We start from the raw sequence: 22,348 nt of genomic DNA, 5'->3' as shown, positions 1-22,348 counted from the left end.
TCTGCAAGTATTTGACAGGAGGCTGGTTTGAATATCAGCCAAAGCCGGTTTTACCCAGCTTATCCCCTCACTGCTGCAGAGGATGCATTGTGTCCCAAAGAACTGTGTTCTTGTCACACTGCCAGTTTAATCCACCCTGTATTTATTCATGACGCCCTGGAGGAAATTCAAATGGACATGTTGCATTTGCCACCTTGGGTCCGTTCCATCTTTTCGCCTGTTATTTTCCTATAACGGGAACGGGGACGGGGACACAGCGAGGTAGAATGAGCCAATACCTTTCGGCTTCCCGGCTGGATGGCTTTTGCTGGCGTTCAGCATGGCCTGTTTCTTCTGGACCTCTGTGATGGCAAAACCTGTGGAACACATCGAGGAACATGCATGATAAAGAGCTTGCATGTACGCTGCTGTCAGTCAGTGCTGTGTATGCCAAGTCCACTGAAAAATAAAGAAAGCCTTTGTTTGTCCACAGTATTACCTCCCTCGCTAATGAGGACACAGTCATCTGAATAAGCCATAATGGCATATATGACTAAAGCCAGCAGGAATGTTGTATTGTGTGCTCAATGTTATATTTCATTTGTATATTATTGTGTTTGTACTGTTGGGATAAGTGTATCCATCATATATTTCGTTCAGATTCATATTCAGACACTTTCCCAGAGTTGAATTTACACACAGACGCAGGCAAGAGTTGCCATCGGCTTAGAGCTAGCTGGTCTGGGAGAGTGCTTCCTCCACATGTATTCAAATGGAAAAACCAAAACCGCATTAATTAACCACGAAATTCAGAACTTGGCAAGGAAGCCAGCCTTAAATCCTGCACGAGACGGTTTCATACAAACACAGGCCCACAAATCTATCTGCTGCTGCCAATTACAAATTACTGTCTGCTTGCCAAAAGCGTGCCTTTCTCCAGTAATGCAAGAGTTTTGGCATAATCTTACAGGAAGATGTGATCCATTTTATGTTCTACTGAGAATTGAGCTTTCTTCTCAGTCAAAGGTCAGACATGGGTTATTTCAACACTATTTTCTCCCAACTACAATCCACTACTTGCAGATTTTAATAAATCCAAATTTGGTCAAGCCAAAGCAACTAGTGCATGTGTGTGTTCAGGGGTGGGCAAAGTATAAGGATCTCTTATTAGCAAAAACTGCTTGTACATAGTAGGTATGTCATGCTCAGACTAGAAGCAAGGCATGATACAATAGAAACGGTAAACAAATACAGCACTGAGATGAATACAAAATTTTAACGTAATTCCTGGATGAAGATACAAAGTACAATAAATGTGGAAAATCTGACAATAAAGTATAATAATGTATTGTGATAATTGGAGTAGGCATCTCACCTGTTTCGCGGTCGTGCTGAACCTGTTGCCGTTCGTCAGCGAAGGCCTGCAGCCAGCGCAGCTTGTGCTCCGGCTTCTTGGCGCAGAGCAGGTGGAGCTCCTCCCCCCCGGGGGACCGCAGCTTGAGCGCGTTCTTCACGGTCACGTTCAGGTCCTTGTCCTTGCCATCCTCCACGTCTACCACCTCGATCTGGTCCATGTCCATCCGGCCTTTGTAGTAGAGCATGTCTCGCCGGAGCAGATCCTGGGGACAGAGGAAAGCACTCCACAGTGAGTGTGGAAAGGGCCGGAAAGTATCTACACAAGCAATAGCACCTGCAGGACCAAAGCAAAAGATTTCCGTGGGACATACTAGATATTTTGCCTTAATGTGTGCCAAATATGTCTGGATTTTCATATTCTTTTGCACATAAAATGTATCCCTAATATCCGGCATCTTTTAACATTGTCAGGCCTGGGCCAAATATTTTTCTATTCTTTACTGAGCTTGTCTGGTCTATTATAACAAAATAAATACTCTCAAGAAGTGCAAACCCCTCCTTCTGGTCTTCATGGCTCAATTGCTCCAGGCAAATCCACAACAATTACGTATTTAACCCCGGTCTGATCCTTGTAAAACACTAGTGAGGCTTTGTTTCCCTCAGAGAACACAGGTTGATCGCCCCCTGCTGGGTGCTGCTCACCTTCTTGCAGTAGACCATCTGGTGGTCGAACAGGAAGAACATGCGCTGCTGGCTCTTGGCCTGGGGCGGGGAGATCTTGGTCAGCTCCCCTGAGAAGATCAGGTCTGAGCTCCTGCTGAGGAGGTCCTCTCCCTGAAAAGCACGCACGCTGTCCGTCAAACACCCGAAAGCAGGGGACAGGTTTTGAATGCACTAGTGTCACATTTTCGACGGCGTCCTTACCTCCCAGTCCTCGATGGCGCTCTGCCACTGGGCGATCTTGTCGATGTTCTCCAGTCGCCTCTTTCTCTCGTTGATGAGCCGCGCCACGTTCTTCATAGCGTTCAACGCTGCTTCCACATCTCTGTAGTCCCTGCATGCCAATAAGTAAAACAGCTGCAGGTTACATTACCTTACAGTTATTTCGTTATTTTTATTGGCTTACAGTTGGCTAGACTAAGCAGGGGACAATCCCCTCTGAAGCAATGTGGGGTAAGGGCCTTGCTCAAGGGCCCAACAGCTGTGCAGATCTTGTTGTGGCTACGCTGGGGCTTGAACAAGGGTCCAGTGTCATGTCATTTTCAGGCACATATAGGTATGTGTGGCTGTGTGCAGGGTGTGTTGTGGTATATGTTGGTGCAGCCACGGCGATGGAGGTGGTGGTTGTACCTGGGTATAGGAATGTACAGTTGTTCATTTCATGCAGGTGTGTGCAGTGAGCAGTACTGCAACTACATGCAGGTATGCAAGTATGCTTGCAGGAGTACATGGATGTTTCTATGCATATGCAGGTGTGTAAATACTCCTGCAGGAGTACATACTGTAAGTGTTTTCATGCATAGTCAGGTGTGTAAATGTGCATAGGTGTTTGTCAGTGAGCTGGTTGCTGTACCTGTGCTGGGGGTTGGTGTACTTCAGTAGCTCGGCCAACTGCAGCGGGTACTTGCAGATCTTCTGTACCGGCGTGAGCAGGAAGCCATCCAGGGAGATGTCAATCATCTTCTGCAGTAGGCGGCACGCCTCGAAGAACACCACATATCTGTTGACCTTCATGAGCTTACACAGCTGGAGACAGGCATTGGGGTGGTTGTTGCAGTACTCTGAGTAGATCTGGAAATCTGTTTGCTGGAACAAAAAGGTAGGAGAGTGATATTTATCAGCACTGCACTCTGAATTGTTCACAGATAACAGCATGCTGAATGTAATATTTAAATTTGTTCTCAAATTCTGCTATGGAATTACACATACAGTATAATGTGTGTGTGTTTAGCCCTTAATGGGAGGTTTACCTCTACAAAAATGAAGTACGGCAAAAGCAAAAAGAATAATTACAGACAGACTTAACAGCAATGAACACACAGATACCACTACAAATATGTCACTGTATGTAAATGATTTGGGGATTTGCTCACATGCTCTAAGAAACAGGAGCCTATTTCGCTGGTGTGGGGCTGCTCCTTGTTAAACTTCTTCTCCAGGACCTTCAGGAATTTCTTCTGGAAGCGGTAGATCTCTTCGATGTTGCCGAAGATGGTGCGGAGCTGCTCCTCGGTAAACATGTCTGTCCTCTTCCGGCACTGCTTGATGTAGCCCTGAGTAGGGATGCAAAAGACATCAGGAAGTGATGACTACAGTTGCTTTTTGACTTATACAGACAGATCTGGAATGCTATGTGTGCGGTTCACACCTGTGACCTGTTTTCAAGTCCAGTGCCCTATCAGCCATGCAACAGAACTTCCCACAAGGCATTCATCATGCCCTACTGGCTCACACATTATGCAGTTGAATGATGTTTGGCCTAAAAATAAACCACACCTGATGTACCAAAGAGAGATTAGCCAGAACGGCTTGTTCTGAACTCACTGACTCTACCTACTGACCTCGCAAATGTCCTTCAGGTGCTTGATGTAGTCCCTCTCGGTGCTCATGATCTCGTTGATGACGTTGGCCCTCATCTGCTCCTTGCAGGGCAGGCCGGGGCCCAGGAGCCTTCCCGTGGAGGCGCTGTCCTCCTCCTGGGCCTCCTCCAGCTTGGCCAGGTACTCCTCCATCGGCTCATCCTGGTTCACTCGTAACTGTACAGCATGTTTTAAATGAAATGTTTGCATTTGCTGAAAACCTCAAAAGACAGGAAATTAAATTGATCATCCCTAACGCTAACATCAGCCTGCTCTCTATCAAGGTGTATCAGCACAGATCTTTGACAAGATCTTTGATCTCTGAGAAAGATTGTTTTTGGTACTTAAAACCTAAAAACCTACAAACTAAAATCTTATGGTTATCAGGACCAAAAACACTGGAAAGGTGTACAATATGGGACCTTCCAGTGTTTTATTTTTGGTTTAAGCTGGTCCTCAGCTGAAGTGTGGTCATTTGACCTTGAGGTGGAAGTTTGGGAGGAGGCCTACCCTAACGAAGCTGGCCGGGAACCAGCCCTCGTTGTCTTGGATCCGCCCCCACCACCACTCCTTGTTGGTAGCATCCACGACTTCGATGACATCGCCGGCCTTGAAGCCCAGCTCCTGGTCGTCCATGGTGACATGGTCCCAGAGCGCCTCTGCACAGACGCTGCCATCACTGATCAGCTGTGGAGAAAACAGGTACAACTGACCTTGGATCAGTCTGTTGTAGATGCTGTTATCACCAATACGCTGGGAGACAGCGGGTATGACCAACCTCAGATCAGTCCTGAGGGGGTGGCCATAGCGCATGCTGACAGTGCATGGTGGGACAACATTGATTAACCGCCACCATCCATAATGCAACAGCAAGCCATGTTTCAGCCAAACCAATAATTTGGCTGTTTTTTTAGAAGACTCAGCTACATAGTTAAAGACCAAGCTGTCACAGAGATTTATGGGAGAATTAACTAGCAGTGGAGTTCAGCTCATTTGGGACTGTGAGAAACCTGGCAGATTGAGTCACAGGGGAATTGTAGGAAATATACACACATACAAATATACAGTGGACTCTAGAAATATTGGCACCCTTGATAAGTATATACACAAAAAATATACAGTGGGCTCCAGAATTATTGGCACCCTTGATAAATCTGCAGAAAAAGTGCTGGAAACTAAAAAATAATAAGATTATTGACGTAAGCTTTATTTTCCAACATGCGTACAGTAGTGCACTTTATTATTGATTCAATGGAATCAAATAAAATCATAATATAACAAAAAATATTTTGGAACCCCTGGTTTAATACTTTGTGCAAACACCCGTGGCAAAGATGACAGCCATGAGTCTTTTCCTATAATTTGTGATAAGGTTAGAGAACACATTTTTTGATAATTCCTCCATGCAGAATTATTCAGGGATATCACCCTCTTCAGTTCAGACCACAGGATTTCATGGGATTTAAGATGGCCATTGCAGAACATGCTTGTTGTTTTCACTTAACCATCTGTGTGGTATGCTTGGAGTCATTGTCCAGCTGGATTATCTACCTATGACCAAGACCCAGCTTCCTAGCAGAGGTAACCAGATTTTCTGCCAAGATTTCCTGGTAGTTTGTTGAATTCATTGCGCCATTGATCTCAAATAATGCCCCTGGACTACTGGCAGCAGTAATGGTCAATTACCATCTATATCTTCTCAAATGACAGTTCTTTGGTTTTTCCCATGCTGATGGTTAACAAAGGGATTTTGCATGCTTGTTAACTCATTTTTATACTCTAGTGACACAGGAAGTGATGGAATGACACAATATAGTTCCTTTAGACTGCAATGAACTAAATTAAGGTACATTTGTATTGCCAATTTCAATTTGTTTGATTTTATTTACAGTAATTGTTAGGGGTACCAATAATTTTTGCACTTGTGGTTTTCAGGAAAATGAGATTACGAAATAAAAACATTGAAACATGAGAGTAAATGTATGGAAAATAAAATATATAGTTTTCCCATATGATTGAACATATATAAAATATAGACCATTATCCATGTTGTTTATTATATAGCCTTTTTGATCCATTTTTATTAAGGGTGCCAATACTTCTGGAGCCCACTGTATATGTATACTGTTCACACATGCACACACCCCAAGATGGACTCATACACACGTGCACTCGGACACACACCCATACACAAATACACAAACGCATACACAATGAAAATGGTGATAAGATATTCATAGTCATTCATAGTCATAGTCATGAAATAAAAAATAGACTCCTCGTCACCCTCCCATCACCCTCCCCACTACTGCCCATTTCCAAGCGACAGGCCCACACAAACTCTCCCCTTCCCCCCGCTAAGTACCGGAAACACTACACAACTTCAGGCCACAAAACAACAAACGACATAGAATAAAGTAGGCTCTGAAAGGTGAAGGCTTGCCTTCCCAAACGGGTGCCTGGAGTCGAGCGCTCCTACAAAGCGATGCGGAGCAAACAATCACCCAGATCAAACAGACAGCTGCGTGCTCATCTGGCCCGTCTCCAAACCCCAGAGCGGCCCTGGGGGTGCAGACTCCGTGCATCCGCTATTTATATCCACGCACAAGGTCTTTCACTGGAAACAACAGCAACATCAAACAACAAAGGAGACTGACAAAAGGACACGCGTGGCGTATACTGTACGTGGAGATGTGCTTCTCATCGTTTCGGCAGAGTGATACGGGATGGGGGCTCCGTGCTTTGCCGGCTCAGACCTTTAGGCCAGGGCGAGTTCGCAGTGGTCAGATAAACTGTCCCCTCCCCTTCCTATGTGAATCACACCCAACTGCGGCATGGCCTCAGATTTATAGCGGCATAGCTGCTTTTGCATGATCTGCAGATCTGCACAGCTTTGGGGGGTGCACAGGCCTCTCGGCCCACTGAAACGCATGCAAACAGATACGGAACAGAACATACATGCATCCTGCATCCTTTAATATACTTTTCACTGATTAACACAGACCCCCCCCCCCCTCCTCACTGTTGATTGCATAGCCCAGATTAAAAGGAATTACAAGTGTGCAGTCAAAGCAGTCACAAACACAGCCATCGAAACACACCTGCATCTCTCCCTCTCTCTCTCACTCTGTCTCTCTCTCTCCCAAATACACAAAAAGACACACACAAAGATAAATATATACATAAATACACGCACATACACAGACAAACACATGCGCTTTGAAATATGTTTGAAAAAGCTACTCCCTATAGTGCACAGAGCTCTCTCCCCACAACTTCTCTAAATCAGCGTCAGCTGACGCAGCTGACGTTAGCGTCAGCGCTAATGTCAGTGCTAACCGCCCCCCCCCCCCCTTCCTTTACCTGCCTCCCCGTCCTCTCGTTCCGGACACCCATGAGCGTGAACGCGCCCGCGCCCCCTACTGGAAGGCCAGCAGGAACATGAGCAGCACGTTGACGAAGACCAGGAGCACCATGATGAGGAAGACCACCAGCTTCTGTGTGTCGGGGCTGAGGTTGCAGCGGAGGAGAGACTCGGCCAGGCCCCGCCTGGGCCCCGGGGGTCCCTGAACGTCACGAGCCATGCCTCCCTTCCTCTCCGCACCTCCTCTACGTACGCCTCCTGCTCTCTTCCCTCCCCTCTCTCCGCCTTTCCTCTAGCGACACTGGTAACGCCGGCCGCTCTGACTCAGCATCTCTCCTAATCGCGATGCAGCTCCCCGGCTCCCACCGTCATTTCCCACCGCTTTCCCCCTCTCTCTCTTCCTCTCTTCTCTCTCCCCCTCTCTTTCGTCGCTCCTAATCTGCTTACACGGGAGATTCTGCTAATTCCCTGCGATCTGTTTACTTCACATAGCGGCTTTGCTCCCGTCTCACGCCCTTCCGAACGAAAGCAAGGCACAATAATGGACGCCGGGTCTGTCTTCATCTGCCCCGGTGAAAACCATCCATCCAACTCCCAGAATCGCCTTATGTATTTTTTTTTCTCCTCTAGCTTTTTTTCCCTGTCTCTCTCTCTCCCTTTTTTTTTCTCCGCCGACCAATCAGCTAGCCGAGTTCCGTGCCGTATCCAGGATACGGGAGCAGCTGGTGTGTGTGCAGAGGGAGGGGGGAATGGAGGGGGAGGGTGGGAAATAATGCATTTTAAAAAGCTGTCTGTCTGCACGAGTGTCCGATTGGCTGCTTCTTGGCAATAGCCCCCGCCCCAAACACCCCCGCCCCACCTCCTGGTGTCCTCCCTCTCCCAGTAATCTCCAGGTATTTCCGAGTTTCGAGATATTAATTAAGGAACAGAAATGCCAGGCCATTCCGGGGCTTCAGCTTTCTCTTATTTTGTTGGAGATTTGCGGGCTAACACAGTGCTGCTAATAATGTTGCACAGGATGGGATCAAAGCTGTACTCTAATACACTGTCTCAACCTGATGTCCTCTGATTCTCCACCCCCCTTCCCCCCAACACACACACACACACACCTAATCCAGAGATTGTACATAAATGAAATTGTCGGGAAAGCTTTATTTTTAATTGGCATTGGGGAGGGCTTCCACCGTTTCAAGGTGTGTAGACTGAATTTTGCTATACGTTTCAAAAAGACACCCAATGACCAGCAAATATTTAATGTATGGCCTCCAATACTATCAATCTTTCAATTTTCACTTGCACTGATGGCATTATAAGCAGTATTTGTAAAGCCAGGGTCCAGTAATAATTCAATAACAAGTCCTAACTACAGTTCAACTGATAAAAAGTAGATTAAATTCTTTGCTGTCATTATGAACATAACTATTATTTATTACAGTGTCACATCCACTTGCATGGTGCCTAATCCATGCAGTGTACCAAGCTATGAAACAATCAGCGACAATTCCTCTACTAAGTGTGCCATATAAAATAAAATTTAATTTAAAAATGTGATTGAATGGGAGAGAACACTAACATGGCTGTTCTCAGCTGCTAGGCAACACCGAGGTTCATAATGCAATTCTCCTGGGGCAAAGGGATTCAATCAAACCTTTAATTACCTTCCCCTCCAAAAAACACAGGCTTTTTATTCTGCTCTTATTGGCTAGACACGGTTGCCCTTGAGGAAGTAGGAGCTTTTTCAGTTCTCTCAGGCTCTCGGTGCAGGCTGTGTTTTTCACAGATCCCCTAATTGCCTTCCCCACCAGGTACCATCCATAATCTGTCACGTTAATTCCGTCTGACTCGTCGGTCGAGGGTGGTATAGGAAGGGGGGGCGCCCCTCCCAACCAATCACGTATGGATGCTTGCCCGCCAGAGATGCTTGAGAGAAATGCCATTCAAGTCACTCAAAAAATGGGTGGGTGTTTTATTCTGTTCCAGACACAAATAATCCACATGAACACATTCACACATGGACACGTGTACATGCACACACACACACACACACACACACACGCACACGCACGCACGCACGCATGCCACACACACATGCACACACACGCTACACACATGGACACGTGCGCACACGCGCACACACACACGGACACAAACATACACACACACATGGACACATGCCACACACACACATGCACACACACACACTACACACTACACACACACACACATGCCACACACACTACGCACACACACACACACACACACACACCAGCTACACCTCTCACCTCCGGGGCAGCTGGTGTGTGTGTGTGTGAGTGTGTGTGTGTGTGTGCGTAGTGTGTGTGTTGTGTTGTGGGACAGCTGGTCCCGGGGACAGGCGGGCGTCGGCGGCCGGCGGCATACCTCGTTGATGGCCAGCTGCTCCCCTCCTCCCCCTGAGTGGCCGAATCGGTGACCGGAGTTACGGAACTCCTCGTACAGGTCCTCCTCGCTGCCGACGTCATCCCCCAGGCCCGCCTTGTCCAGAGTCCCATCAGGTATCACCACCGCTGGAGGGCAGACACGCCACATCAGCCCACAATCCTTCTCTGGGGTTACCTTGCCCACATTCTATCAGGACGGTGTTTCTCAACTCCAGTTTTCTGGACCCACTTGCCAGAAGGTTTTTGTTGTAACCAAGAACTCACACACCTGATTTGATGCCTGGAGTAATCAAACCACCAAAAATTTGCTTGATTAGTTAAATCAGGTGTGTGAAGTCCTGCCACATGATTGGCTGGTCAAATAGTTGCATTAACTCGCTGGTGTACAGGTCTACCTAATAAAGTGGTCACTGAGTGTATGTATGTATGTATGCTTGTATGTAATGTATCAAATGCATTACGGCCAAGCAAAGAATCCACACACTGCTCAGAAATAGGAACAACAGCAGGCATTGGAAAAATGTAGCTTTCATTTTCCATGATGCTCAAATTATAAGTGCACAGTGCTCTGGCGATAAAGTGCTGTCCAAAAACCTGTGCAAACATGTAGATTACATCTTCTATACTGACACAATTCAGAATATACTACAAATGCAGATTAACATGCAGTCCAAGTGAGTATTCCCATGGGAGGAGCTCTGACAGGGTCAGCATGTACAGGCCAGTGGCCTGAGAATCTCTAGGTCACTGCTCTCGAATCCCCCCCCAACCCCCAAGTCTGTCTTCTCTTCCTGGGAGAGTCTCATCCATTAGAGGCTTTTTCCTTGCCTTCCCATCTCCTATTTATGGCACACGGCTCCAAGCGATCCCCATTCTGTTCGACTCGAAGCCCTTTCTGTCGTATTACATTTAATGAATGTCAGAAAGCATCAAAAAAGCAGCTTTGAGGCAAACGAAGAAGTAGAATTGATGCTCTTTCTTTCTCTCTCGCCCCCTCCCCTCACTTTCGCTCTCCCTCTCTATCTTTCTCCTCACTCTCTCACTTGGTGGTAATGGAATGGTGTGGAAATTGTGGATAATGTTCAATTCGCCACAAGCCACGAGATCCAGTAAGACAGCTCTTCTTAACTCCACTAAAAATGTCAAAACATACTTTTTAGTAAAACCTTAATCAGTCATGCACAATGGCATGTCCTCTATTCAGCCTCATTATGTGCAAACTGTGTAATCATGGCATCCAAGTCACCATGGCAACAAGCAACTCAGAATGCAAGGAAACACAGCACCCCCGCTGGCAGAGGAGGGAAGAGCAGGCTAGCTCTGTTTGCTTATGTTTTCATTCCTCATCAAAGGAAGGATGAGAAGATGGAACTAGCTGTGCTTCTTTTGTACTATGTGCATTGTCTTTTGTCCTGGAAATACATGACTTGCACACCAAAACAGTCGAAGCAAAAAGCAAAAACAGGATGATTTAGAAATGAATTTCTTTGCCAACATATTAATTCACTGAGGTCAATTTTGTAATGCAATGACATTACTTCCTTCGGCATACTGTATTTTATTAAAATGCATATTAGACTCACACTGAAGCCCAATTGAAGAAATGAACAACAAGGCTTCAGACCAAAATGACCGTAAATTATGTCACACCCATAATAACTCCTACCCACAAACCTTCAAATCCAGAAAAGTGGTTCTCAACCTCAGGGACCCACTGTGTATGTTGGGCATAATTCTACCATATTATTGATGTGGTTAAGTATATTTCAACACATGTTTGGCTTCCACATTCTCAGCATTAAGACTCAATTGATTTGTAATTTAGATGATAAATGCCCTATAATCAACATTTATGACACAAATTCTAAGGTCTTGAAATGGAGCAACTTTCAATTGGAATGATTTGCCTTATAGCACATACAGCACAGTAAATGAAAGCATACGTTGGTTTGCCCTGGGATGTAAATAGGTAAATCATCCTTCAGTAGTCTGTAAATAATCAGCATCTTTATTATCAGCGCATTACAACAGAGCTTGTTATGGTTGAAACAAAAACCAGACCAGCATACAAAGTGGGTCCCCGGGACCAAGGCTTAGAAACTCTGCTCTGGAAGAGTGGCTGTGTGTGGTGTGGCATGTGGGCAGGACTGGCTCTTCCCCAGGAATCAACAGGCCCTTGTTTACTAGCGCAGAAAAACAACTGGGCTCAAGACGGCCGACAGCCACAGGCTGAACTCTGCAGGCCTCGCTTATAATGGATGGGAGAGACAGGGTCGTATCAAAGCTTCTAAAAGGGGCGACAGTGAAACCCTGTATCTGGGACATCTGGAACACAAAAATAAAGGTGCAGATAGTATTGCATGTTCCCCTTCGCCCCATGTATCGAAATACCATCGGCATTCATCACCTTTCGTGAAATTGCTTCGGTGAGGAGTGGAATTTTCTCTCCGTTTCTTCTCTGGAGCCTGTCCTATTTAAAATGTGACAAACAAACTTGGTGGAGCGCATCTCAATTTGCGTCGGATTGTGCTTCTTTTTTTTAATTGCCGTGTGTCACTTTCCAACTTTTTTCATCAGGAAAATAAATTGTAATGCATGCCTTATTTTGACGTGAAAGAAAGGTATGACTTTGAAAATGCTTTTGAATCCACATATTAAAAGAGGCTCATTTTCTCCACTCTGCACACCAGGCACTTCTATCCGTCAAGTGCACTGCACCATTTTGGACCTGTTGACTGTTCCCTTACTTGCCTCTCTTCCACTCTGGTTGCTTGGTGGTAACGTACACAGCACCAGACCTGGGTCAAATACGTAATTCAAATAGTTTTCTATGCTTTACTGAGCTGGTCTCGTGTATTGCCCTGCTCAAAAAAACAGATCAAGCTAGATTTTTTTCAGACACCTCTGAAGCTCAGACAAGCTACCAGCACTATGAGCTGGTTGAAATTATTTGAATCTAAAACAATTACGTATTTGATATCAGGCAGTTCTGACTGGAATCTGCCGGTACCTGACCGGACACACAGTGCTCACAGTGAGGAAGACAATGATGGTTCTGCCTCTGAGCGAGACTCGGTAGTTAACGATAGGTATTTGTAATTAATGGGCCACACTGGTGCTGGGATGTTGGATGTCTGACATTATTGGAATAGCAACCGCATGCTAGATTGATAGCGAGTTTCAGAGAAAAGGCCAGGTGCTGGGATGATGGCTTGGCTGTGATGTCATCATCAAGTGACACTTCATAACTAAACCAATCCTTCATCTTCCTCTGCTGGGACTGGCAGACTCCTGTCTTTTTCTGTTTGAGCTTTTGCAATCATGGCAATAAAGCATTTATAATTTAATTGAAAGAGAGAGTGAGAGTAAAGACTTAATTTTTTTTCAAATTGAAATACTTCATTGCCATGATATATTTGACAATATGTCATCCTGCCAAAGTGCATATAGTTGGCTCATAAAACAGTAATTTTATGACATGAATTTTATTATCCCCCTCTAGCCAATTTCCTCTTCTGAGTTCTCATGCTATCATTGCTCTTCTCGACCCAAAGCACAGAACAAAGTACTGGGGAGGTCCATAACTTCTCTATCCCCTCATATACTTTAACTAACTAGACACAGATGCTCAGGTCTTCAGTTGAGGGAACAATGTATGTCCCTGCAAAACTGCAACCAGTCAGTGCAACAAGTGGCAGTTACAGCAATTCCATCCTCTCCATATCTCTAACTACAGGAGGTTATGGGTTTTCATACATCCGCAGGTATACAATATTCATTGCAAGTACTATAGGTATATTTATAAGTGGAATAAAATTGAAATGTTTCACAAAGGGAGACGGACACAGTTAAAGTTAAAATATTAGAATTCAGTGAGTTGAGTGTCTGGCCCATCTGTAACATCCATGCCATAACTGATGGTTCGTGATTGTAATTGTGTTTTACACATTTTAGAGATACAGTTTGATAAAAAAGTAACTCAGCAATGCATATTGAAACTTTGCCCCACTTATGCCAGCTTACTTCTTATCTAGCAGGGAATGTGTTAGGCACGTTGGAACTACCAGCTCTGACCCTCACACCCCCCCAGCCCGTATTTGTGCAGCTCCACTGAGCCTGTCTGTGCCCATCTGCACAGCTGCAGTAGTTCCAGTTTTTCAAGGGTGCCACCCTCAAAAGGCACTTGATTCTGTTTTACGACAAAGCAAAAATGCAGGCGAAGTGGCTACCAGCTAGTTTTATGACTACTACATCCAACCGCACACTTTCCCTTTCCTTTCAAATTTCCGAGTTCACAGAGAGGTTCATATTCACATCATGAATCATGAATGTGAATGAACAGCTGTGCCTGCGGTAATGACTGATTATTCTTCACTGACTGGGCACTGGTGTCATTTAAACTGAACTGGGTACAGCCCTGAAGACAGGGGGACAGCTGAGTCACATGACTCGGCTGGTGTAGCCAGAACAAAATGGCAGAGAGCTGAAAATGTACAGCATGATTACTAGGCTGGGTAAGTGGCCACACTTCGGGGATGTGCACCACAACCGCGAAACTGAACATCAACCTAACTCAAATTTACCTCAATTAATTTAAGCCTATTGTTATCCCCCCCCCCCCCCCCCCACGATTCAACAGACAAGCTGAAGCATAGGCCATGTGAAGCTAATGCACTCGAGGGGTAGATCTTGGCCTGTATCTGCACTCATCTGGAGCCCAGACTTCCTGGAGCCACACTGGTAGGATAAGATATGGTTTCTGCCGACAGCAGCAATGGATCACAAACACCGCGTCTCTCCCAGCACGTCTGCAGGAGTCAGTGCCAGAACGAAAGCTTAAGTCAGCTTTTAAAAGCGGCCGCTTTTGTGTACTTGAGCAGACGTTACCATGGTGCGATGTCTCTGTGCTTCCTGTGATGTCAGGAGCCTGCGAGCACAGAGATCAGGGCCCGCCCCAGTCTCTGGGGGTGGGGTGGGGTGGTTTAGCCTAGCAGGAGAGGAGGGCTGACCTGTTTCCTGAGATCTCCTGTCCTTAAATAAAGCTGACGGACACCGCAAATCGCCCAGAGGCACCTAATACCAGGGCTATTTACAGATTAATAACAGAGAACAAATAATCTACCTGTCTCTTTCTCTTTGTGATGGACCAGTGTACCACATTCACATTTGGCTCAAGAGTGCTTCTGTGGTAGCCTCCCAGCTAACACAACATTCTCACAATGTTACTGGAATGTTCTGTGAATGTTTTAACATTGCCACTACAAGTTTATGAGAACATTTTGTGTTAGCTGGGCCATCACTTAAACCGGGGAGGTCAAGGATGATTAAGGTGGGCAGTGGGACCCAAAGATTGGCATCCAATTCATGGTGCGGGTTTAGGCCAGGGTATACTGTGAAGCATATTGTGAAAAATTATTTCTAAAATGTGCTATATGAATACAGTTTGATTGATTAACCAGCAAGGTTAACTGCTAAAACAGAGTTGAGCAAATTGATTAATTAAGTCAAGAGACTAATGTCTCATCACAATCAACCACCCTCATGAATACAAATAGACATTTAATGTGCACTTTCCATCGTTTTGGATTCCACAAGCAAGCGGGGACAATACCAGTCAATTGCGCTGCTAGTTTGAGCGATCCGTCGAGTGTTCTGTTTATGCTCCTGTCCTGAGATGGTCGTGCACTGGAATCAAAAGTAGGGCTTTACAGCAATCACTGGGGAACAGACCTGGGTCAAATATGTAGTTGTTTTGGATTCCAATACTTTTCTACAGTTTACTGAACTTGTGAACTGGAACCTATGAAATACTAAAAAAGTGCAAACACTGTCTTCTGGTTCACTTGGTTGGCTCCGTTGGAGCAATTATGTATATGGGGGCAGTATCTAGCCTAGTGACTAAGGTGGATGACCTGGAAGGATGGTGGTTCAAGCCTTGGTGTAGTAAGCTGATACGATCCATGCAATGGTTGAGCAAGGCCCTTCAGCCCACATTGCTCCAGGGGGGATTGTCCCCTGCTTAGTCCAAGTTGCTTTGGATAAAACGTTCCAGCTACACAACTAATGTAAAGTCATTTGTAGTGTCATTTGACTCAGGTCTGCTGGGGAACCACTAGAACCACTTGAATCACCGCAAGCCAGATGAAGGGCTTTGTCCCTCTAGTGCAGGTAAACAGTGTTATTTGAATAGACTCTAAAGAGCGCTCTCAGGATGTGGCTAAATCAGGACATGGGATCGATAACGGATCCATGCCGTCGGAGGTTTAACCGGACACACTGATCCATCAGCCAAATTTTATGAGCCAAAACAAACCTCCCTGTGGGAGCTTCTGGATGTGATTGGTGCATTAGGTTATTAAGCCTCAGAGTAGACATTGTTACAGTGTGTAGGGCTCTATGGCCAGTTGAGATATCCACATGCTGCCATTATACAGCTGAACATTCTGAGCCCAGACTGGTTCCCTTTTACAAGGCCAGGACAGCTCGTCTTTGAATCTGTGACTCTTTGGTTACATTACATTGCAGTTATTTAGCTGATGATTTTATCAAAGGTAACTAAAAGTTGATTAAACTAAGCAGGGGCCAATCCCCCCTGGAGCAATGTGGGGTTAAGAGCCTTACTCAAGGGCCCAACAGCTGCACAGATCTTACCATGGCTACCTCGAGGCTTGAACCACCAACCTTCTGGGTCCCAGTGAAGCACCTTCGCCACTAGGCTAGATGCTGGCCACCATGCTGATTGACAGCTCTCATATCCCCACCTGAACAATCATACTTATTTCACTCAAATTTGAATTACAGTATAAGTGGAAATATATAATTCCATCAAAAGAGAAAAAAAAGGCCATCCTGCATTTCTCGTTTACACAATAAAAGGTTCCAAATGCAATATTTCTAAGATCATAAAACCTTTTAATACATTTGAATGTTAACCAAATATCATCCTAGGAAGGAAATGAATATGCATGACCAAACTTCCAAAGCTTGGGCTGGGCATATTCCCAGTTTTTAGAAGCCATTGTCTCCGAATGAAATTCCACACGGCCTGTCTGACAAACCAAAAACACTTCAGAGGCGACAACGTGCTCTGAGGGAGGGGGGAGGGGGCCATCGAGATTTGCAGGCTCCTGAAATCATTCCCTCTCCTGTCTGAGCGATGGTCACCTCACTCGTTAAGATTCCTCAGATGCGATCAGGAATCTTAATGGGCTGTTAACTACTGTTATTTATTGTTTGTAGGTGGCAGGAGATTTGGGCGTGGGGGTATCAGAGAAAAGCATTCATGTGTGCGTGCGCTACAAGCCCGTTGCGTCCTGATTGGCCAGCTCGAGGGTTGTGTGGCATTCCCCTGGTGGCTGACTCGACTTGGGCCACATGCTGACATTTAATTTCCTCTGACAAGAAAACAAATAACTGAATAAATTAATAAATAAAGTTGTTGAAAAGAAGGGCGGAGACATGAGTGTTTCCAGTCCACCAGTGAATGGCAGAACACACGCAAAAACACAAACAGACATGCAGTAGGCAGACTATGCTGAGCAAAGCACAGAGGATCAGTAAACCCTCCCTCTAAATCCTGAGCTCTTAAGGTACAGCCCCCAGCTTTTTAACTGAGTTTGATGAGAACAAGCTAATCCAATCTGTGTAGTGGATTGACCTTTCTCAAGTGTGGCTGGAGACATGAACCCCAGGGCCAAACCACTCATCCTGTTCCCCTCAAAACTCAAAAGTAAACTGCTGGCAGTACTGTGCGAGAAGAAAGCATGATGACAGTCTCTGAGCAACATGGTTGCGCTATGAACAGACCGGGGTCAAAAACTTAAATGTTTTGGATTCAAATACTTTTCTGCACTTTACTGACCTTGTCTGGTGTATTGGAACCTATGAAATACATACTCTCAAAAAGTGCCCTCGGTTGTCTCAATTGCACCAGGCAAGCACAGAAAAAAAATTTGAATCCATATTTGACCCAGGTCTGGTTATGATGTGTTTTCACTCAGCGGTGGCAAACTGGGTGAGAATGGATGGCACTCGAGAAGAATGGAGGGACAAAAGGGTAAGAAAGCCGGTAGAGGATGTAGAGGAGGCAGAGGAGTCTTCTATTTATTGCTCCGCTATGAGGACTAGAGAAGCACTGTTGACAGGATCCTCTGGCTCGCCCTGATTTAAATACACCTGTGCCGCAGCCGGGCCTCGTAATGCAAAGACGAATGGCCGCTTAGGCAGCCAATAAACCTCCCTCTTTTCCTGGGCTATTGATCGCAGGGAGATGGATGGTTGGGTTACTTCACCGGGAATTACACAGACCATTAAATCCAGGTCACCCGCCGCCTGCCGACCACCCAGCGAGAAACGGCCACTTCAGACCGAGCCTCTCCACTACTGTGAGTAAATCAGCAGCACGAAATGGGCAGAACATTGTAGTATTTCCAGTTGTAAGTCCAGTCTAACCATTACATCACTCCACCCTGCTGTAAAATCGAGCCATGACAGCTTGACCAACTTGAAAATTGAGCTTGTCCAGCTGGTCATAAGCTGGTCTAGCCGAGTATGAGTTGGTCAACCAGCATGGCCAAGCCGGTCATACAAGTGGTCTAGCTAGGTATGAGCTGGTCAACCGGCTACCAGCTATTTCAAAACATAGCTTGACATGGTCAAACCACGCCAGGCTGCAAGCTTGTCTGAACTGGTCAACCAGCTACCAGCTGTTTCAAAACCTAGCTTGTGCTGTTTTTCCAGGAAAAGATCAAGGAACAGAAAATGAGGATTAATTGTATATGCATAGATTGTTCTACTGTGTTGCAATATATTGTATAATGCTATGCTGTACCGGGATGTACTTTAATATATTGCATTAGCTCACACATCACAATGTTATATGACACTACAGTTGCTTGACAGGAGTGTTTTCAACCCTGGTCCTGGAGTACCCCTGTGTAAGCTGTTTTACTGATAATCTTGAGTTTAATTAAGGTGATTGAAAGTGTATTCCTTAAGCAGACTTTAACACCATTACCATTTGCTTTCTCCTTGAACTTTGTTTAGTATGGAAGTCCACGTGTTCATATTCAGGATTTAAGACTTCATTGATTTCAGCTGTAAGTCTATCAATGAACTCATTTGAACTTGTTTCAAAATCAATAATGTACCATGGCACACAAGAGATTCAAAGCATTAGTTGTTTGAACATTGACATGACTGGCTGAATGTCAATAAATATGTATAGAATATTAATTGTTTTTAACATTAATATATTTCTCATTTGTGTCATTGAGGGTCCTTGGTCTCTAATTGAAAACAATGAGCAACAAATCTTGATACTTTCGGAATTGCAATAAAGGTTTTAAGAAAAAGCAGCATACATACACAGGGGTAATCCAGGACCAGGACATTTTGCTAAGCCTTTGGCATGTCTTTAGTAGATATTTGGTTATTTTTGGTGGAAGTGATGAGGGAGTACCACAAAGCAGCTGGTGACATATTTCAGAATTTGTGCCACACCTTACACTCCATAGTATGTGCAGCCGTAACATCAGCCAGACCTGGGTTAAATACATAATTGTTTTGGATTCAAATACTTTTCTATACTTTACTGAGCTTGTCTGGTGTACTGGAACCTAGGTAATACTCTCAAAACTCCACCTTCTGGTCCTCTTGGTTGGCTCAATTGCACCAGGCAAGATCAATCGAGCAAAGAAAAACAATCCAAAACAATTACATGTTTGACCCAGGTCTGGTATCACCACATCAAACAGTCAGTGCTGCACCATTTCAGTTTTTAAAACAGCTTGCAGTGTTCTGCTTATTTAGAAGGCAGCCCTGGTGAGGAAACTTAAATAACAGTAATCAACCATTTTAACCACACAATTAAGTGCTGAGTAACAATAAAAGGCAGCAGTCCATGTGGCTCTCCTGATCCAAGGTTAGCATCCCTGTACAGCGGAGGGGCACTTACTGCTGTTTTATTTCATGGTTGGTTTCCTGACTGCTCCAGGAGAGGGCACTGAATCAAGTCTCCCTTCCTGCCAACCTGAGCAGATACCAAAATGTTACCCACTGGCGCCCAAAACACTGGGTGAGGGATTATGGGTAAATCATCCTTAATAATTTATTTTGTAGATCCCATTAAGGACGGGGTCAAATTTGAGCGAGAGGCTCCGCCATCACAGTGACCTCCTCTTCCGTGGGAGGCTCCTACGTCTGGAACACTGCCCTAATTCTCTCTTTCCCTCCGTTTCCCTTAAATTCTTATCCAGACACACACACGTCTTTTTGGGACATTCCCACAAAGAACCACGTTCTTCAAGGCCAGCTCACAAAACAAAGCAACAGTAACAGCTACTGTTATAAAATGAAGTAAAAATTATAAGCATAAACAAAAGTTCAATATTAATTTATACTCACTGAGCACTCTTTTTTTGGATGTATTGCGCTTCTGCTGCTGTAGCCTGTCCACTTTGTGTGTTCAGAGATGCTATGCTTCTGCATACCACTGTTGTAATGTACAGTTATTTGCGTTACTGTCACCTTCCTGTCAGCTCTGACCAGTCTGGCCCTTCCCCGCTGACCTCTCTCATTAACAATTCATTTTGCCTGCATAACTGCTGCTCACTGGATGTTATTTTTTTCTTTTTTTCACACCATTCTCTGCACACTCTAGACACTGTTGTGCGTGGAAATCCCAGGAGATCAGTAGTTTCTGAGATACTCAAACCAACCAGTCTGTCAGCAATCATTCCATGGTCACTCAGATCACATTTCTTCCCCATTCTGACATTTGGTCTGAAAAACAGCTGATACTCTTGACCATGTCTGCATGCTTTTATGCATTTATTTGCTGCCACATGATTGGCTGATTAAATATTTGCAGTTACAAGCTGGAGTACAGGTCTACCTAATAAATTGCTCACTGAGTGTATACAAAAATGTTAATGTTTTATATACTTTTCAATGTAAACAACAGGGGGCTTCTGCCTGCCCCACTCCAACTGCATGTAATCAGATGAGCCTCACAGAAATATTGCTTCATCCACTCAGCAATCATGTCTCCCACACCTTAAAAGCTCCCATTGCAAATGTCACGTTCACAGTCTTCATCCAGCTAGCAACAACCCCCCCCCCCCCCCACCCCCCACCCCCCACCCCCCCAACAGACCGACAGGCCCCCTCCAAACATGGAAGTCTGCTCGGTAACACTCTGTTGCTATGGGCGAATGCTTTCTTCCCTCCCTCTCTCTCTCTCCCTGCCGTGACGCGTATCTATTCACTGGCGGCCTGTGGAAATTGTGGCGGACAGGGACATTGTCGTGTGTGCCTTTTCAGAACCACCTGCTCTTTATAGGAGGGAGACTGTGGAGGCTTTGGGTTTTCAGGATCTGGTGGGTGTGGCTGGCGGGTTGCCCCTCCCTATGCAAATAACCTCATGACTCCACCCCCAACTATCAAAATCCAGCACTGGCACAGGTTATAACTCAAGATATTACTCACCCCCAGTAATCTCTGAGAATCACTGAAATCCAATTACATTGTTTACCCCACCCCTTCTCAAACCTGCTTGCATTTCACAAAGGATATGCACACTCCCTCTCCAAGACCAATTCACAACCATCTGGTGCTACACCACACTACTGCTATTTTTCCACCTGGACACTTGTCTATATAGAATAGGAAATGTAAACTGAATGCTTTAGACCAAGGTCGAGGAGAGCCGGAAGGGTCTACCGTTTTAGTTTTCACCACAAAATCAGCAACTAGTTTACATCCCTGAAACCAGATTACATTCAGTGTGCAACCAACTACTGTAACTGAGTAACAATGCAATCCAGCAGATCTTGTGGCTCTCCGAGACCAGGATTGGCCGGCTCTGCTATAGGTCCTTAGAACTGCCACGAAGCGCAGACAAAACAACACGCCGACACGACCCTTCCCCCACCTATCCTCTGTCTGGAGGGCTGTCAGAACAGTCCGTCACATCAGAGATGATGGTACTGGGGTCCAATTGTCAAAAACACCTCCCTCCCAATCTCTGTGGGAGCAGCTGCCTTCACACCAAACACACAAAAATTACACCAATTAAATGGTCCCATTCTCCTTCACGCCTGAGAAGAAGGACACACAACATCAACATCAGGCCAACATCGGCTTGATAGAGCATGACACATCAATGGGGGGCAAAGTAACCCAGGGGGGATTCACATGACTGTAAATTCTGCATTGATGATGATGCTCCTTAACTTGGCTTGGTGCCATTCACCTGATCTCAATTTCTGAGCTGAGAACAAGAAGTTTCTATGTGCATTCTGAGTAGTTTTGAGATATTGAGCTTCAAGTGAATGGGCTCCAAGCAGATATACCTTAAAACATTTTCCAAACCATTTTTTCATAGTTTTAAACAGTATTTTTATATAAAACTTTTTATGTGAGTTAGAACAATATAATTGTCAGCTCACAATTTCATAAGCAAAGTGCAACCGTACACAACTATGAGCCATATTACCACTATGTACTGAGAGCTCACGAACACAGAACCCCTGCTAGTGCTGTCCAAGGTTCGATCTTGAGCCTTTTTGCTGCTTTCCGATTGGGAACAGTAGAGTCACTGTCTGATGCAGGCTACCATTGTCTCTTCACTTCCTTCTGGAATACAAAAC

At 45.2% G+C, this 22,348-nt stretch overlaps 1 protein-coding gene across 4 annotated transcripts in view; it reads right to left on the bottom strand.

Moving 5' to 3' along the window:
- LOC133128635 (rho guanine nucleotide exchange factor 4-like) overlaps positions 1–22,348 on the bottom strand; it is a 39,672-nt gene that overhangs the window by 2,301 nt on the left and 15,023 nt on the right. For 3 of the 4 annotated variants that reach the window (XM_061242318.1, XM_061242319.1, XM_061242320.1), the window contains 9 exons: positions 9,679–9,824; positions 4,425–4,601; positions 3,897–4,091; positions 3,429–3,608; positions 2,909–3,141; positions 2,260–2,389; positions 2,038–2,169; positions 1,355–1,598; positions 279–356 (listed from right to left, as the gene is read on the bottom strand). In XM_061242318.1, coding sequence (XP_061098302.1) covers positions 279–356; positions 1,355–1,598; positions 2,038–2,169; positions 2,260–2,389; positions 2,909–3,141; positions 3,429–3,608; positions 3,897–4,091; positions 4,425–4,601; positions 9,679–9,824 — 1,515 coding nt within the window. Of the gene's footprint in view, positions 1–278; positions 357–1,354; positions 1,599–2,037; positions 2,170–2,259; positions 2,390–2,908; positions 3,142–3,428; positions 3,609–3,896; positions 4,092–4,424; positions 4,602–7,277; positions 7,863–9,678; positions 9,825–22,348 lie in introns of those variants that run through there. The other variant, XM_061242321.1, reaches the window with a different exon arrangement.

This window comes from Conger conger, chromosome 5 (genome assembly GCF_963514075.1).
Source record: "Conger conger chromosome 5, fConCon1.1, whole genome shotgun sequence".
In the NCBI taxonomy this organism is placed as follows: domain Eukaryota; kingdom Metazoa; phylum Chordata; class Actinopteri; order Anguilliformes; family Congridae; genus Conger; species Conger conger.
The sequence above is the reverse complement of the archived record's forward strand: the minus strand, read 5'-3'. Positions and strand labels throughout refer to the sequence as shown.